This window comes from Drosophila melanogaster, chromosome 3L (genome assembly GCF_000001215.4).
Source record: "Drosophila melanogaster chromosome 3L".
Classification (NCBI taxonomy): domain Eukaryota; kingdom Metazoa; phylum Arthropoda; class Insecta; order Diptera; family Drosophilidae; genus Drosophila; species Drosophila melanogaster.
In genome coordinates, this window is record NT_037436.4 from 10,130,403 (window position 1) to 10,143,056 (window position 12,654).

The window sequence follows — 12,654 nt, forward strand, 5'->3', positions numbered from 1 at the left end:
GAAATGTTTACAAAATATATTGGTCAAGCCATTAGAAAATTAATGTTTGGCTGGCAGGGAATTTAAACAAAAAGGCTTTTGGGAAACTTAAAATGTATACGTATTAATATGTATGGAAATATGTAAAAACTGAAAAGAAGGTATTAAATCCTTAAAATCTTTAATAATCTCTCAATAAACTTTCTTAAGATAAATTTTAAGTATTGATTTTTCACTTAATATGGAATATAATAAAATAATATCAGCAGGACACAATATACTTTCTGTAATGTATGGTAATTGTATAAATCCTTTAAAATTTTTATTTTAGTATATAAATAATTCAATAAAAGGGATAAGTCTCAGAGTTGATCTATGAGATAAAAATCTTGTACCTGTCAGACATTAAGGACGACCCTGAAACCCATTTCCTTCAATTGCTAGAAAACTGCTTCATCTGAATTTTCTCGGAATTTGCATTTATAGTTGCTCGGAAAAGTTGAGTTGCCACTTCTCGCGCCGCTTTTGAGCTTATCAGCTCATCGGGAATTGCCTCTGGGCTCTTCGAAGTCGCTGGAAATCGCTCGTGGCACTCATCATTCGGTTCTCGGTTATTTTTATTTTTATGACTTCAACTTCCCTTGGTAACGGAGCTCGGTTTACGTTTATTAGCATACTTCGCAGAGCCTTTTGGCCGTGGCTCAAGGTGTGTTTAATGGCGGACATCTAGTTGCCACCGCCGGGCACTTTACGACTTCATTAGGAAGCCATTTACGAGTATGTGCCTCAGATGCTTTCCGAACGCCTCCACTCTATATTCATCCCTCGATTTAGATTCCCCTGCCTCTACCCATTGTGGGCCAGTATTGAAGGCCAATTGATTTGTTATAGACAGTGGCAACAAGAAGGGACTCTACTGGACGGAATATCGAACGTGAGCCAGGCTAAAATCTAATGAAATTTATGCAGACGCTGCATTGCAGCTAAACATGAATGGGGAACCTCGAGCTCTCACTCTCACTCACCTGACCATGTGGCGGCAACTTTCACCTCGGTTTTCCGCTGGCTTACAATATTTGTATGTGAATACACAGCCAAAATTAATTTAAAAACATTAGAGGGAATTAAATTTCGCAAATACAAAAAAATTGCAGATATGGAAACAATTATTTTTATTTCTCAGCATTTTTAGTTGACAATTTGTGTGTGTTTGTATAGTTTTTTATAGACCTCATTGATTGGCACTGTAAAAGTTATTTGCAGCACGTTTGATTTTTCTAGTTCTTTTTCTTTCTTCAATACTTGGTATTTGTGGAATTTTTTTTTTTTAATTTTACAAACCATTTTCTCAGCTAATTACAGCGTTTTCCAACTTTTGTCAAGTGCATGCCTGACCTAGTTAACTGGCCGGGAAAGCAGAGGCAGACATGGTTTTTATGAACACCCTGGGAATGCCTTTGTCTCGGCTGTTGGCTTAGCTAAAACCCAACATCGATGGCCAGCTGGAGCCGGATTGGCGACCTGTTTTCCCCCCTGAGTCGAAATTCCAGCTCCGATCCGGGTTCAGCATGTGGAAGTAACAGTTTAGCGCTCGAACAGACCCCAAGTTGCATGGCGTTGGCACTTTTTACTTTCGACCAAAAACTAGAGTCGGGCATAAGGGAAAGTTTACCGTTTTCCTGGCGGCAGCCAAGTACAATTTGTGCTCGGTTTCGAAGAACAGAAGCATTAGAAAGAAAAACAAACATCTTAAAGTGCACGGGAATGGTAGGGATGAGCATCCTGATACAAGGTGTCAGTCTCCTGGCAGACAGCCTGAAAGAAAGGAAGGAAGCTTTTTCAAAACGCCAAATGATAAATGCATTTTTAATGGAGCACCCGAGACGCTCCAAGGCGGAAAAGCGAGCATTTTCCGGCGGCAAGGCTTAGCGGTAAGCGTGAATGGAGCATAAGCTTTTCTGCCAGTCCTTTCTGGTTGGGCGGATGATTAAGCTAATGTTTCGCCTCCTTTAAACTCGGTGAATTCTTGTTTCAATTAACCGAAGCTAGCAGACAAACAAATTGCCTCCTGCTCCCCCCCATTTTGCTCTTTGCTGGCAAACAAATGTTCGACACGTGTGTGTTTTAATAAATTGCCCGAATTTAACCTTTTGCCAGGGCAATTGCCTGGTCTTTTATTTGTGCAATCAGGTCGTAATGCATTGAACCCCTCTTTCCGCCGCTCTGTGCAATTGTTTCCGTACATTCCACATTCCTAAGCGGCGTTTCCATTTAATCAATATTCCAAACACAAAGCCGGCACAAATGGAGATACAATAAAAAAAAAACACAGAAATTTCAATCCAAAATTGTGGCTAAACAAAAACTAAATGGTAAGCAGAAGCCAAGCGAAGGTCGAAAAAAATAAATGGTGGTGGGTGCGAGCGCCTAAAAGCATGCCACGCAAATTGAAAATAAATGCTAGCGAAACAAAAACGCCTCGCTGACCATTTTAATTTACTAAGTTTTGATGATGCACAAAAAGGGAGAGAACTCGAACCAAAAAAAAAACAAGACCAGTCCCACCAGCCAGCACGTAGAGTTTGTATGTAGTTATGCCATACATAAAATCTACACACCAAAAATGGGTAAAGAGTTGTGAGCAGTGAAAATGAAAAATAGCTTACCGTGTGTGAAATGGGGATTTGCCTTAGATAGTTATTGATATTTGTACGGTCGGTGTGGTCTGGCCAGCACCTGAAAGCAATCAATTCATAATGCTATAGAGTCGAGCCCCAGAAATGGCTATCCAATGACCAGAGCTGGGTGAATTTATGGCCACTGGAGAAGATAGAACCGCAGAGCAATGTCATTAACTCAAAGGCGAAAATGAACCGAAGAAAGGAGGCGGTGCTGCCGAAAGTGGGTATCCAGGATAAATGAGCTGTTGATGGCCAGCCATAAGGATGCTGTACGGATAAGCTGTGAAATTGCTATAAAATTACTAACGAGTTGATTAGGTCACTAAAAGGAAAAAGCTTCTGTGCAAATTGAAATGGAGCAGGGGAGGATTTAGTACTTTCAGATGAAGATTTTATTCAATATAAGGACTATAAGCTATAAGCACTTTGGGGTAGATTCCTCAAAAATCATAAATTATTTTTTCAACATTAATTAAAGTTACATAAAATAGTAGAAGTTCCACTTTAATACACCCCGTAAATAGTTGAAATTTCAAAAGCCTTGGGTAAGAAAAACTTTAACCGAGAGCAGGTGGAAAACTATCGTTCAGCTTAACTTTTAATCTGTAGCCAACTATAGATAACGCTGAAATGGAATTCTTTTAAAGTTTAATTGAAAGAGCAAGGAAAATTTAATATATTTTTTGCAACCCTTCTGCGAATGATAAAATCGCTCGTTTCTGTCATTTTCCTTATTGCCAGGACGGTTTTTACTCCGTGGGAGCACTTTTCCTTTGTTCGCCTTTCCACTTTTAGACTGGCAATTATGAATTTTTTACTCTGTCTTCTGTTGGAATATTGCTCATTTTGCCTGGACAAAGAAAAATTTATTAATATAACTAAGCTGTTGAGACTCTTTTTTTTCAATACAAAGTCAATAGATGTAGTTTTAATTGCAGTCAACGCAAATAGCCTCAGGGGAAGGAACTGAATTGTCAATGGCACTGTATTCGCGATGTCAGCTATGCGCGTTGAGCGCAGACAAACAAAGCCGAAAAAATAAAGTTCTATAGTGTGGTTTATTACTCACACGTTTTGCAGTCGCAGCAGCCTTAATAGGTGAAACAAAAGGCTCTAAACAAAAGACTATGCGGCAGGCCCAATTGGATAAGGACTGGCCCACTCCGATCCATTCGCCATCTGCACCCTTTTTCAGACTATTTTATACTATTCGCTCCATTGTTGCACTTGTCTGGCAAAGACAAAGGCCCCACAGAAGCGGCTAATGTGTTGCACTCTTCTTCGAGTCCTGCTCGTACTTTTCCCCGCGATTCTTCTTGTTATTCTTGTTGTTTCCCCATTCAGGACTCAGACAATGCCCGCTCTATCTGCAATAAGGAAATGGTTGTGTTCTATATTTAGGCGGTGCCACGCCCTATTATCTCTATCCGTGCTGCAGCTTCCCATTGTTTATGCCACGCGCGTTGATTCAATAAATTCCAGGGCACGTGGATGTGTTTTCTGGGGTGAACATTTTATGCCACTACATTGATTCCGCAATAGGAAGAATGTAATGATGGAAAAAACTAAAAACGGTATGAATCATTTTATAAGTATTCATAAATCTTCATACATTAAACAACCATGAATTCCCTTTGCAGACTGTTAAATAAATTTAATTATGTACCAATTCAGAATTAACTTTTTCCTAATTTTAATGTATTGAAATATAATTATAGGTTATTAAGATTGGGCCAATTTTAAGATGCGCTGCAGCTTAGTTACCCCACTAAATTAAAGTATAAGCTCGACCATTCGCATTTATCGCACGCTTGATTAGCAAACCATTCGCATATTACGCTCACACCATTATTTCTCGCGATTATCCTTCGAGTAGCAAATTGCTGCTGCTGCAGGAGCTTCTCCTGCGTCCTGGAAACCGAGAAATAAAGGGGGAAAAAAGTAGCAAGCAGAAGACACAAAACGGGGTTAACTCGTGCACTTAACGGCAACTCGAGCGCCTCGAGGACGAGGACAACATTATAAATCCTTGGCAGGCATTTTGCAAGTGGCAGTCGCAACTTGTAACCAGTGGATAAACCCCTTTCCGGATTGCCCCGTTTCGCCAGCCAACCAAAGCGCATTACCAAGAAATGTAAACGGTAGAGTTTTCTTTTTTCGGCGATGTTGTAAGACAGCTCACACACAACTCAATTTAGTCAGTTTTTAATGAGGAAACTCAGTATGCACTGTGCTTCTATTGCTGCCACCCAGTTGCTGCACTCTGCCAGTCATCCTACACATTATATCCTCTTACACTGGAAAAAATCAACTGAAATTTAATTATAATTTACTTAGAAATATATTTATATATGCTATCCTGAAAATAATATATTTAATATTTTTTAGGCCGTTCAAGGTGCATTTAAAAATGGATTACGTTCATGCTTTTTGTTATACAATATTTGTTCAAGTATAAGTACCATCCCATTTGCATTGGGTAAGCGGTTATGACTCTGACAGGAGTCGAGCTTCGATGCAGGGTTCCGGGTCCCTCAAAGGAATTCGCTTCGATGTCTGTCATGTCATTTATTACCGCTTCTCATGCGCCCCACACTCGCAACCACCCACTTACCGCCCATCGCCCCTTCCGGCCGCGCCCCCTCGGTATCCGTTTGGTTCAATCGTTAGACATTTCCGTTGCGCTGTCCCTTTTTAGTGCGACGCTCGGCTCGTCCTTTGTGTACGATATCCTGCGCCTGTCCAGCCCGTGTCCTGTTTTCTGCCAGCAAAGCCTTTCCGTGCTTCACTGTACAGTGAACACTGCGCTCCCACGGCGCTCCGTTGTTGCTGTAATCGCATAAAGATGCCCCAATAACACAACGCACAACATGGAAGGGGAGTCCTTTGGGCTGCGCCAGCAATTTGTGGGTCAAATTGAATTTGTATTGTGCCTGGGCAGCGCAAAATTGATTGAAACATTTGCGTGAATTTATGTCCTTGAAATGATTGGCCAGCCGCATCTTTGAGAGTCCCGATTCCCGAGCACCCCGTGTCCCCGTGCCCGAATCCTTGCCAATCTGCCGGACTTGTTTGTCCTGTGCATTATTTATGGGATTAGTGGCCTCAGACCATTCGGCCAATGGCCACGTGCCAGGCCACCCAAGCCAAAGCCCAGGCCCAAGCCCAAGCCCAAAGAGGCTCTGGCCTCAAAACTGATTAGGTTCAATGAAGTCCCGTCCTATGCATCGTGTTTCTGTCTCTGCTGGGCCGTTTTCTTAGAGGTAGCACTTCTTTTTTTGGCCAGCCGTCCTCATCTATTTTTCATGCACATCGCCCAGCAAAATAAAACAAATTTTCACTTTAATATGAGACCGAGTTGACCTTGGGTTGAGTTGAAAACTTGCGCACACTTCTGCCAACTGCTGCTGTCTGTCGACCTGTCGGGGCAACAAGTTGTCTCGTGTATGTGGCTGGAAATCTGGCTAACAGACTGCAAAACAGTTAGCAGAATTACTGTGCAGGCGCCACACTGGCCAACAAAATTGGCACTTAAATATGTGCTATAACTTTATTAACACAAAATAATTCAAAACTAATATTCATATTTTATAATGTTTTATAGTGTATTTGTAAAGAAGAATAGAACATGGATCATATTTTCACGAACATGCTTTCACGATTTTCGTATCCAGTGTAACGAAGCCAATGTCATGCTTGAACTTACATATATATTTTTTAATTTTGAAAATGACGTTACGCTTTTCTGCGCCCCGTTCCTGGGCAGACGAAGCAGAAGCACGTGGATTTGGTGAGGATCTGGCAAATAGATTAATTCCTTAAGTGCCCAACGTGGCGTATGCGTAATGGGTGCAACGCTGAAAAGTAGGCTGCACCAGAATTTCAATTACAAAATGTCAGACGAGCCGCAGATAGCGAGCTTATCAAGATGTTGCCATGTGTTTCCATGTTGGTAACTGTGTGCAGTGCGTGTTCTATATGTGTTATCATTGGCATTGTAAAACAAGTCACTTAACACACAAACAGCATACACAGACACACACACACATGTATAAAAGGCAAAGAAGTTAAATTTGCTGCTTTCGTTGGCAGTTGTAAAACAATGGCCTGGAATTGTGTCTATTGTGTGTGTCTGTCTGCGTTGTATCTTGTATCTTTTTGTTAGCTCAAGTCAATTGTTCTGCATGTGTCGCACTTTCTCTGTATCTGTGTGAATCTCTGTGTGTTTGTGTGCGTTCTTATTTACGTGTTATCTGAGACCATTTTGCCCTAAGACACGCCCTCTGCTCGTTGCGTTGCCACATTCCATCGGTTGTTGCTGCTATTGGCACTTGTCTGCCTATTGCGCACTGATTGTTAGCATAAATTGGCATAATTAAACAACGCTGCAAATGGGTATTAACTTGAATTCTACCAGGCTTTGCAAATCCATTTATTTACTAAAAAGATTAGTCTCCAATCGAAACTTTTGAGGTTTTGGGAATATTCCGAGGTTTGCAATTTACGGATAGCTCAGGTTCTTAAAGATTTTATTTTTTAATGGTACCATCTGACAAATGAAATACTTTATAGATGTAAAGGCGTATTTCTAGCTTTCCAGAAAAGCTTCTTAAAGGCCGTAAATGCAATAAAAATATTTCGTTTTTAACTTCGATTTCCATTTTGGCCCTAGGCTCTTTTGCCCGAAATGGCGTAAACTTGTGTTTTCTTTCGATACGACCTTTACGCGTGTCCAGTCGTGCACAAAAGAGGGAAAAAAAGGCTCTGAAACAGAGCGGGCACAACCAAATGAAGAAAAGCGTTATGTAATGGGCCAACGCGGCGTATACGCAATGGCATACGATGGCGATGGCGTCGGCAGCGTTGTCGCCTTGTTAGCTGGCCTTTTGCCGTTAATTTCCATTTTTCGTATGCACTGGCGACTGCCATTATTTGGCTTTAATTGCTGCATGCATTCCCTGCCCCCAGTGACTACGTGCTTTAATTAAAATACAATACGAGTGGAGAATTTCAAAGACAGAAATGCTGATGTGATAAGTGGCCGGCTTAAATTTCATAACTCGCGTATGGTAAACATCAATGATGGGCATTGTCTCTGTCATAATTAAGCAAATTAACTGTAAATAAAAATTCAGTAATTGCGTGCGCCAATCAAAAAGCAACTTGTTAAGTGCCACAGCAGAACATCGGGCAATAATTCCCACTTCCAACTGCGAATTGCCAACTGCCAAAAAGAGCTTATTTATGCGCATATGAACAGCTCGAAGGGAGTCGGACTTTCGCCGGCATTCGTAATTGGCTCACCTTTAATTTGATGAAAGCAGGTGGTGGGTTGTGGCAGTGGGCAAAGTGTAATAAATAAATTAACATAAAACAAACACAAATTAATGAATGAATAAATGATTGCCAAGAAGGAGCGGCTCGACGCAAGACTATGGGCAAACGCGTATAAATATTGCGCAGATTCTGTATAAATAGCAACTGTCTATCAACGTCAATTAATGGCAAAATGGCTAAGGCAATTTTCAATCATTTTTATTCTCTCTTTTTTGATAATTTCCTATTTGTTTCTTTCATTGGGCCCGTAATGAGGGCGGGCAAATCCTGTTCTGGCCAAATGTAAATTGTAAGCAAATCAATCAGTCAGCAGCAACAGCTGTTCATGATTTATTCACCGGGCGAGGGAGGAGTTGAAAATTTTAATAATATACAAAGACTGTTGAATTGATTTTCTCTGAATTCCCGTTTAATGTTCTTTCATTTCCTTTACTTATTTATGCGATGCCGGATCAGGACACATTTCGACACAATTACAAAGGAACTGAAATATTTTGGAACGAGAAGAGCGGTTGTGGCCCTTTGAAGGTATGTAAGTAGTATGTGTTGTATCTTGTCTTGGATAACGAAGGTATTTGAAATAAATGTTTAGCAGATATCTTTGAGTAACTATTGCTGCCCTATTAATTATTTAAGTTGGGGGAAGTAGGTGAGAAGCATCGTCCAATTCGTCGCCCCACTTAAATGATTTTACCAGTCGAGTTGTAAATTTTAATTAAACGCACTTTACTGTCAAACTCGGACAAGAGTATCTGCATTATTTATGGCAGCTGGCACTCAAACTGCCAATTGCGAAAAGTAGAGTTCCTTCGCGCGCAGTATAATAAATAAAAGCCTTGGCCTCCCAGCGGAAATAATTAACACGAAAGGCAAGGAAAATAACTTGGTTAGCAGTTTTGCTCCTCTTTTGCAATGCTACAGTTCGCGATGATGATGAGAACGATAATGACGAGGCCTTTGTCAGCAGTTTTTCCAGCAGGCAGTTGTAATGAATTAATTGATTTGCGGTTGCCGTGGCAAAGGTGAATGAAATATTAAAGTCAACTTTCCGATGGCGATGGTATGCTGGAAAAGGTGGAAAGTGGCAACTGTCAGTGGCATCTGTCGCAGCTCGATTTGCATTTATACATTGGCCATTGCAAATGGTGGCTCGTATATTTAATCGTACATACGAGGCGCTCTTTCAGTGTCACCGGGCTTTCATTAAGGACCCTCGCACACACACACTTAAACAGAGTGTGTACTCACACTTCGCTGTCCTGCCGTCGTGGTAATGTGCAATTAAAGTAATTTAATTTATTATTTGCCATTGATCAGCAAACTTCAGCGGTATAAATCATTGAGCAATGGCCTGTTTTTCTGTAGTTATGTTGCATTTTATTAAAATGCTGACAGAACACATTAAGGCGAGTCCTTGCGGGGATGATAGTGTAAAATCGGGAACATTTGCTTATTTAAGGGGATTTAACCAGCAAAATCCTTGAAAATACCCTAGCTATTTTCTCCCCTTTCAATTTGCGTTAAGTGCTGCTGCTGCTGCCGGGCCAGCAGCCAAGTGTATAGTAAATACAATTAAACATGCTTCCCGAATTTGGTTAAAACCCTTTGGCACCCTTAGCGTATTCCCGCTTCGCATAATCTTAATACCCTTTCACTCATTAATTCGCTTGTCGCTATATCCGATTAATTACGCCCCCTACCCGAATGGCAGGTAAAATGAGTTATGCTCCAGCAACAACCTCAAATTATGTTTTGCGGAAATTTATGAGTGGCCCAGGCCAATTCAGGCCGGGATCTGCTCACCTATGTATATATATATACTGTATTTTACTGGATCGTTTAATTACATTTTTTAATAAGCAGTTAGCATAACGAGGACATCAACTAATCGCCGCTTAACATCTTGGCTTACAAAGTTAAATAACATTTTGTTACCTTTTCCGTTTAATAACTTAATGCGGACACACATCCCGCCTTGCAGGTTACAGGTTTGTTCTAGTCAAATTTAATAAGCTTAATGCGTCTGCCTGCGAACTTAGATGAATTTCCCAAGATATGCTGGGCGCACCCTCCTAAAAAAAGAACACCCTCTACAAACGACACACAGACACACTCGTACGCACATGCGAGTGACTTGTGCGCCCAGCAAATGCAATTAATTATAATTTTTAATTAGCTCGCCAGCAGCCACCCATCCACAAGTCCACCCACCCACTTCCCCACAACAACAAAGGCGAAGAAAGCTGCAAAATTCTACTTCATATTGCCGACGCATGACGCGCCTCGACACGCGATTAATAAAAGGGGCCAAGCGGCAAGTCAAGTGTTGGGCGGTGTGCGGTGGGCGGTGGCTTGTGACCGGTAGGGGGCGTGGCCGGCATAAGCGACAGAAACAGCGACAGCAAGTGAAAGGTATTTAGTCACGCGGAAAGAAATGTTTACTTTTATTAGCCGAGCGACCGGATTAAGTTGGGTGGAGTGAAAAGTGCTGGATGAACGCGGGGTGTAAGCTGAAAATTGGGAGAGTTGTCCTTTGGGTGGACCTATATTGGTTTCTAGAAAGTGGGAAAATTCAAATTCACATTCTAATATAATTGCATTTTATTGGTTTAGTTGGAAGTTAATAGCCAAAAGCATTTGGCATTTGGTTTTAATTGGCTACGAAAACGTGTTACTCATACGCAGTGTTGTCATTTTATATTTAATAAGGACATATATTCATTTGAATAAATGTTAACTGCCAAGTTAACTGTCGGACAACATTTTAATTACTAAGTGTATTACCCGCATGACTTTGACTTTCATTACCAATTAATTATCTGCCGACTGACAAATAAAAATATCCTTAAATCCATTTCGATAAGGTATAAATTAAACTGGTTGGTTCAACGAGTGAGGTTTGAAAACATACATTACATTGGTTAAGAGATTACAAGCACTCTTTAATTTCCCATTAACTGTAATGGAATTAGGGTTTTCCCGAGTATTACCTAAATAAAGTCCACCCTATTAGCCATACATGCCTTTGCAAGCTGAATGTGGATTAGACAAGCCCCCCTTTTTTGGCCACTCAATGCGTTGTTTACGTGCGAATGTGAAATACTCATTTCTATTTCGCTGTTGTTTATGATTGTGAAACGGTGGCGGGCAGGATGATGAAAGCAGAACATGGCCAGCACGTGGGGAGAGTAAGCTAAGACCCCTGCAATCCATCAGCCACAATGGCTTTAATCCCCCCGCAGGGCTCACCATCTGTGAGTGAGTTGGATCCGTTTAAGGCGTTCCGTTGGAGGTCTATGAAACCAAGGACGCACAGATATAGAGATACAGCGACAAGGTCATCGGTCGTCGTGCTCTGAGCAGCTGCTAAGGCGCAAATTAGATTTGGCTGAGCCAACCGTGCGCCGAGACAAAGCCGCCAGAGCCGTGAGAGATCAGGGCCAAAAGGACTAAGGACACCAAGGGGATGGGCAAATTGAGAACACGGCGAAAACAAAAGATAATTTGCAGCTCGCTACTAATCTGTATTACATTTGTGCTCATTAAATCAAATAAATGTCAGCTGCGTTATGATGTTTGGATTATAATTGTAATTGGATCAAATAATAAAATACCAACTGCGTTCAATGAAACAGTACAAGTCAATTTTGCTAATTAGAAATAAATTCATAAAATCATAAACATTATTTAATCGTAAGTAAATATTATATCAAAGTTATTATGCATGCAATCTTCTATCCAGTAAAGTATGTTTTACTAAATGAAGAAAATATTAGGCAGCTTCCAAACTTTATTATTGATGAGAAAGGACACGGGTCTCCCACAATAAGTGGCTTTATGAAATCTTTGAAAATTTGCTGCAGTGCCGAAGTGAGGCTGTCAAGCAGCGAAGGCAAAATTAGAGACGCGAAGACTTTGTCTCGTTGTTTGTTGCTAATTAGGCAAAAATTACATTTTAAAAGGCTGTCGAGCGTAAAATGGAAAAAGTTCCCGACCAGAACTCGACTCCTCTTAGTCGTCCTCATTTTGCTCCTGCATTTTTGCCATTTTCCCGCCTGCAGCTGGAGGGAGGTCATCCAATGCGAGGAGTGGCACATATAACTTTTAGTGGCCCTGCCGTCGCCAGAGTGGCATTATAATGACTATGACACAAACGTGATGTTGCAGATGCTTGTGCCAGGACGCCAGGACATCAGCCGCTGCATCCTTGGCCACTGCAGACGCGTAGGTTCAGGGTCAACATCGTGGGTCCCAAACTAGCCGCTGCCCAAGCCAACAAATTGTGGCCACTTCTCAGCACCGGAATTTATACTATTCATAAGTTGGGAATGTGGCAAACAATTTGCATGCACTTCACACACTGGCACACACAAAAACATGACGCATATCACTCCTAACCGCAGCTAATTTAATTGAGTTGAGCGATAAATTTAATTCATAAAATCACACCGCCAACATCGTCATTAGCGGCGATTGCGAAGAGTTCAAATTTAAATTGCAACAAATTGAGTTTGGCCCCCAAAGGCTGCCAGCTGAAAATACAATTTGATGAAATATATTTGTATTTCAAATTTTTTTTTTTTGACACAATTAGCGGCTTGTTCGGGCTTGTGCAGGGGCATTTCTCGGTTATTTATTAAGGCCCGCAGAAAAAGTG

The 12,654-nt window shown here is 41.2% G+C and overlaps 1 protein-coding gene across 1 annotated transcript in view; it reads left to right on the forward strand.

Annotated features, from left to right (window-relative positions):
• The window catches only part of dpr6 (defective proboscis extension response 6), a 164,710-nt gene extending 155,752 nt beyond the window's left edge, over positions 1-8,958 (forward strand). The window contains exon 7 of the mRNA NM_001274746.1: positions 8,454-8,958. Coding sequence (NP_001261675.1) covers positions 8,454-8,485 — 32 coding nt within the window. The 3' untranslated portion in view covers positions 8,486-8,958. The remainder of the gene's footprint in view (positions 1-8,453) is intronic.
• Positions 8,959-12,654: the final 3,696 nt, after the last annotated feature.